Source organism: Dunckerocampus dactyliophorus, chromosome 7, assembly GCF_027744805.1.
Source record: "Dunckerocampus dactyliophorus isolate RoL2022-P2 chromosome 7, RoL_Ddac_1.1, whole genome shotgun sequence".
NCBI lineage: Eukaryota > Metazoa > Chordata > Actinopteri > Syngnathiformes > Syngnathidae > Dunckerocampus > Dunckerocampus dactyliophorus.
Window position 1 is genome coordinate 23,753,611 of NC_072825.1, and position 6,702 is coordinate 23,760,312.

Consider the following 6,702-nt stretch of genomic DNA (forward strand, 5'->3'; position numbering starts at 1 on the left):
TGCTTAGAAATGGAAGTAACAATGACAAGGTGTTATTACTTGTATTCTATAGAATATATACAAAGTTGGCTGCCATCAAATGCTGTTATATTTGTTATTTCCAGAGAACCTTTAAAGTGTGGTACCGTCGAGCCGAGACACAAATTTAACTGAAGAAAAGCAGGGAATGCCGGAAAAATCCAACCAGTATACTTTTGTAAAATATTTTTAACACTTGCCTGCAGTCGCAGCCGATCGTGCATCAAGAGCAAAACTAGCAGCTATCGGTGTCATTATTTTGCCTGCTGCAGTAGCTTGAGTAAACTCCCTGTGCTTAATGCCAAATACTGTGCACCTTTAAATGTGGAGGAACAACATGTATGTGTTTTTTATTCATAACTTTTTTTAATGTGCTATTGTGTCCCCAATGCATGCAGTGGATTCTTTTGTACTTGTTCTTTAGACCTCTTAATTGTGTGTTCATGATTTGTAGTGCATTATTGAAAATAAAACAAAAATACAACAAAAAAAATGTGAAAGTGAAGGCATGTGTCACGTTATGGCTTTTTCAGGCTGCAAAACTGAATCAAGCATTTTTGTGTGTGTGTGTGTGTGTGTGTGTGTGTGTGTGTGTGTGTGTGTGTGTACGTGCCTGATGCCTGAGGTCAAAAGGTATAAATGAAGTCACAGTGCAGCTGTAATCTTGATGCACTCATTCGGCTGTGGCCTTCAGTTGAGTCTCCCATCTGCTCTGACCTACAAAAGCAAAAAAACACATTGGTTAAGAGGAGACAGGATCCATTAATCCCATATTTTTACCTCAAAAAATTATTCTTAAAATAACAGCACTGTCACACACTTATACACAAACCTTCTTTAATAAATTACCCGTCCCGGTTCTTGTCAACATCGAGTAAACGCTGCCATCTACATTGTGTTCAAATAATAAACAACTCAGCGCCTGAAGGAGCTCAATACAAACGCAGTAGAGGGGAAAAAATGAGATAAAAATAACTACAAAATTGACTCGCGAAGTCAAACACAGCGTGCCGTGGTAAAAGTGATGCGTTATCCCTGCGGGAATCGCCTTAATGCTGCTCACTTCCAGTCAGACCTGCAGCAAGAAAAACAAAGCACATCAACAAAGCAAAGTGTGTTACATGTCGGATTATTTTAGTGCCTAGAGCTCAGACGGTGGAGGGTACCTGAAGAGTTTACTTTTTTTCTCAGCTCTTCGACCTCCTCCTTCAGGTCCTCCAGCTCTCTCAGAGAGTCTGACAACAAAGTGTGACAGTTCTGGGTGAAAAGAAACAAACTCAAACGCACATCCCAGTCACAGTGCCGCTCACCTGTAATGTGGAAAACGGGCGGGTGCTCAGTCAGGTACTTGAGATATTCATGTTCTACCTTCACCAGCTCTTTTTGGAGGGCGGCGTTGTCGTCCATGACAAACCACAGCTTTTTGTTGAGCTCGCCCTGTGTCGGTTTGCGCAAACACCGGGTTGGTCACATTCCAAGTTATTCTGAATATCTTTTTTAAATACTAAATTAAATAAAAAATATTTTTGCATGGTACTTTAGTCAAGTTGTTTCAATGAACAACAGAAAACATGAATAAACAGATGAAAGCATACCAAGTTGAACACAATCCGTTGATTGTTCTTATTTCAAAACAATTCATATGCATCACTTTCCACTTTATTCAGAATATTTGTATTCACAATAATAATTAATAGTTATAATAATAATTGTGGCAATAATATAAATACTAATAATTAGAAAACATTTTTTCTCATTGAAAATAAAGTTAATTTATTAGTTCTGGGCTCAAACTGACACTAAACCTTTATTAGCTGTCCTTAACTGTCATACAAGTGTAAGCCAAGGTCATTTTCTACAAAAAGTGTTGTTTATATTTTCTTACTTGTGTGTGCCAATATTGAGAAAAAAAATAACTGAGTATTTACAAATGATCTGTTACTGTATTTGACTTGAAGGGTTGTTATTAAGCTTTGAACAGGAAGCGATGTTTTTTATGTTGAGATCTGAGCTCTGTTGACGTTAAATATTCATTATCATTATTATTATTATTATTTATTGTTATTAGGCCGCACGGTGGCCTTGTGGTTAGCATGTTGGGCCACACAGTCAGGAGATCTGGAAGATCTGGTTTCGAATCTCCGATAGAGATCTTTCTGTGTGGTGTTTGCATGTTCTCTCCGTGCGTGCGTGGGTTTTCTCTGGGTACTCCGGCTCCCTCCCACATTCCAAAAACATGCATGTTATGTTAATTGGCGATTCTAAATTGTCCGTATGTATGAATGTGAGTGTTAAAGGTTGTTTTGTCTATATGTGCCCTGCGATTGGCTGGAGACCAGTTCAGGGTGCAACCCGCCTACCACACAAAGTCAGCTGGGATAGGCTCCAAGCCTACCCCCGGCATGGAAAATTGATGGATAGATATTATTATTATTACATCTTGAAATTCAGTCTAATAACTGATTCAGTCTAATAACTGACAAAGTTTATTTTCAGTCTGATGGAAAAATACCGGAAGAGGCAGACACACAATAGATGCATTATTCTCACTCACACAAGCTTAACTCTCACTTGTACACAAGCTAAATTTCACTTTCACTATCTGGAGGGGTGCGGAAAATGCTAAATAGACTGTGTACTTTCATTCCGGGCTCTTTGTCGATCTTCCCTGTCGACGTTGTAACCAAATATATTGCTCTTTATTTTTAATACAATTTGAAAATTTTTTAAATTGTGTGAACATTGACTACTTCTCCAGGAGCAATGTGGTCCCAAGAACCGGGAAGGAAGTCTAAAGAGAAGAAATAGCCTTCACATTATCAATAAACGAGTGAGCAACATATTGATTTTATGTTGTAGCTATTTCCAATATTCTGACTTGATTTTAAGTCCCTAGACTTTTTTTCATAAGCACTTCTGAGTGAAGACATGACCCTGCTTTACTAGTACGAGTTAAAACCAAACCGACTCAACGAGTGTCATGTTGTCATGCAAAAAGAAGTCAGTTTACAGACGGTAAAGTAGGTCAGAATATTAGAAATTGCAACTACAGGCAGGATAATAAAATGACTGATAAGACATGCAATGGAGAGGGAAAAGGAAGGTGTTTGGAGAGCGATTTTGGAGATCTGGTGGCATTTTATACAGTACAGAACACAAGTTTGGACACACCGCGCTTTCTTTATTTTCATGACTATTTACATTGTAGATTATCACTAGAGGAATCAAAACTATGAATGAACCCATTTGGAATGATTTACTTACCAAAAAGTGTGAAATAACTGTAAATATGTCTTATATTTTATAATTCCTCAAAGTAGCTTTTTTGATAGCGCTGCAAACCCTTGGTGTTCTCTCAATGACCTTCATGAGGTAGTCACCTGAAATGGTTTTCTCTTCCCACGCGTGCCTTTTCAGGGTTACTTAGTGGAATTCCTTGCCTTATTAATGGAGTTGGGACCATCAGTTGTGTTGTGTGTGTCCAAACCTTTGGCCTGTACTGTATGTATTGTTAATCTTAGTATAGTTTATCACTCACAGGAAGTTCCATTCATGGTTCTATGATTATCACGACTTTCATCACTGACAAAAAAGCAAAAAACATTAAAAAACAAACTTGTGGAAGTCGCTTCAGATTTGATATCACAAATGATGATGGTTTTGTTATGTCAGACTTAGGAGGTTCCACTGTAAGTCCTATCAAGTCTGAATACATCAACCATGGACCTCAATGACTGTTTTTTTTTTTTACTGGTTCAACTTAGTATGGGTGTTGCTTAGGCCAAAGAACGATGTAATCTGGAAGTTCAAAGGCAGCACTGTAGCATCAATGTCTTTTAGAAAGGAACATACCAGCTGTGAGGTCAACTTGCACACTTCAGATTTGTGTTCTCTTTCTTGAGCTGCCGCACAAAAACACAGCGCGTCGACTTCGTTTCTTAAAGCCTTGACCTCAGTGTCCCGTTTGCAGATATGGTTTTCCATCATGGAGAAGATCTGGACAATCTGAACTGGATCCAGAAAGAGAGCGAGGATGACTAGACTTAAGAATTATTATCTCAAGCTCCTGCAATTAGACAGAATCCCCAAAGCAAACTCACTCAGGAAGTTGCTGTCAATTTGCAGAGATCTCTCTCCCACCCAGTGTTTGTCCATGAAGTCCAGAAGGTTGTCCAAGGGCTCCCTGTAACTACCCTGGAAGGAGAATTATGATTAGCCGATAGCACATGAATGTGACACTAGGTAGTTAATAGAAATCCTTCACATCATCTGTCTTGTTGAAGATGGAGGAGGTCAGTCTTGGAGGATGTAAAATGGGGTGATGAGGAACGGGAGCTTGGCTGTCGATCAACAAACTTCGAGGGTCTTCACCTTGAATGATGTTCAAACAAACACTGAAGCATATGCCAATAAATACACATCAGCAGCAAGCCCCAGAACCAGGGGTGAATTGCCTGTAGACTGGACCGTAGTGTCTCTTTTGGCCTTTCAACCACTCGTAAAGTGTGGCGATTAATCTTCCTTTAATTATCAATCATGACGTCAACATTAAAACTGACTTTAAATCCAAAGTAATTTGTAAATACATATTAAGGTAACGCATGTAAACGCAACACCGGACTTAAATGTAAAACAAAAATAATGGTACCTTGTCGACACCTAGTGGTGAGATCACATAACAACCACGGATATGCAATGAAGCACAGTACCGCTTGGGACGCTTGAGCATCTTCATTTGTTGTAGTTTGAAGAAGTCAGCTACAGCTAACCACTAAAGCGTTTAATTTCTCGCTGAATTAATATAAAAATTAATTCTGTTCCTAAATAAATTATATGTCTTACCTGGCTGTGGGGAAGGTGACTGTAACACAATGTCATCTTCTTCAGTCAGGGCGGAGAGCCTCTGGCTGAGGCGCTCCACAAAGGCCAGTGCCTTATCACGACTACATGTGGAAAAATCACGAGTGGTTAACACCAGGAACACTAATTCCCTGTCACGCCAGATACTGTACATTCATGTCATTTAAAATGTGTTCTGCTGCACAAACTGGACAAACGCGGCTTTGCAAGAAAAGACAGCCTGTGCAGGTGCTTGCAAAGACCTTTGATGGTTGCAAAGACCTTTGATGGTATTGTGACAAACATTATACAAAGAATGTACACTGGAATCTCCAAATTTGGAAACATAAAACATACAAGAGATTTGTTGCCTTCTTGTTTTAGTAGAGTTTCATATAGATGTATGAGCTTCTTTTTACACTTGTGCAACATGTAAAATGTTAACGATTGAATGATGGCAACACTTTGACCGTAGAACAAATAATTTTTTTTTTCCATTATGTCCTACTGGGAAAATGGTTTTGGAATTGAGTGTACATTGTTGTACCTTTTCTGGTTGACAGAAGACCTCTTTCTTCGAGGATGAGGATGATGAGACAATTGCATTCTGGCAGCCCTCCGCTCAGTGTGAGTGACGACACAAGCATCTAAAAGAAATGGATTACGGGGAAATATTAAAAAGCGCTTAGCACAGTGGAACTGACATTGGTGTTTCCTACCCAACATACGAAGGCTGGTTATTGCTTGCACCACAATAGGCCGGTATCGTGGCTCACTGGCCACAGGATTTAGCCTCAAATCAAGTTCTCTTAAAACTGGCAACTCAAAGAGAACTTTGACCTCCTCCAGGGAAGGTATGCAGTTATAGTACAGATTTAGGCTCTGCAAACGTTTCAGGTGTTTCAGACCCTAATGGGATGGTTAAAAAAGGTCATGCAGGCACGGTTATAAACACACTAAATAATGTACTGTACTCATTTCTACTACAACAAAGGCAAACCTACTTCAATGGAGAATAGTGCATTATGTGAGAGATCCAAGGATTTCAGACCCTCAAAGTTACTCAGTGCTTTTCCCAGATGTCTGATTTTCTGTCTGTATGTCCCGGGCAGACGTAGTGTACGAACATCTCCTGTTGAACGACAAGTGAAACTTTTAGTTTCCACAGCTTGTACTACTGATATAGACAGCAACCTTATTAGCATACACTGCTTTGAACATACACACATTTTTTATACACAAGACTGACTTTCAAATCTACTTTTAAACCATACAAAAGAGAAGTGTGTATTGTTGTGTTAAGTGTAAAAGATGTTACCGAGGCGTGGGTGACTTAAACCCAATTTTTTCCGAATCCACTCCTCTGTCAGAGTCGTCAAAGACATACTGTAAGAGTAGAAAACGTGCTGCTTTCAAATTAATGGGAAAAAATACCAATATTGCAAGTCAAAGAAAAATATTTATATTTTCCTGCTGTAAGTCTCAGCGTCTGTGTCTGGCGTTAACAAACTAATGAGGCATATCAAAGGCAAGGAGTTATAAATGGCGTTTAAAGGTTTTTTTTTCTTTTAAAGGCAAAATTGAGACTCGTCACTGACGGTCCAGCAGGAGCTGACTCGCGCGTGGGTGAGTGTAAATGGCTGTCTGTCTCTATATGGGCCTTGTGACTGCCTGGCGACCTGTCCAGGGTTTAGTCCGCCTTTCGCCCAGTCCGCAAGGGTAGGCTCCAGCTCCAGCTCCAGCATAAAATAGATGGAATTGTGAATTTTACGAGAGTTTACGAGTATCAGTGAACACATCTGTTGTACGCATGCGCATTGACAATGTCTGGCTGGTGGCGGCCAT

At 39.6% G+C, this 6,702-nt stretch overlaps 1 protein-coding gene across 1 annotated transcript; it reads right to left on the reverse strand.

Annotated features, from left to right (window-relative positions):
* Window positions 1-602: 602 nt before the first annotated feature.
* On the reverse strand, window positions 603-6,404 carry cep72 (centrosomal protein 72). The gene is made up of 11 exons (XM_054781599.1): window positions 6,176-6,404; window positions 5,862-5,989; window positions 5,577-5,766; window positions 5,405-5,504; window positions 4,861-4,961; window positions 4,283-4,389; window positions 4,119-4,212; window positions 3,871-4,028; window positions 1,329-1,455; window positions 1,185-1,253; window positions 603-1,093 (listed from the first exon to the last, which is right to left on the reverse strand). Exons 1-11 carry the CDS (start codon window positions 6,240-6,242, stop codon window positions 1,068-1,070), a joined length of 1,167 nt encoding a protein of 388 aa, XP_054637574.1. The 5' UTR covers window positions 6,243-6,404; the 3' UTR covers window positions 603-1,067.
* Window positions 6,405-6,702: the final 298 nt, after the last annotated feature.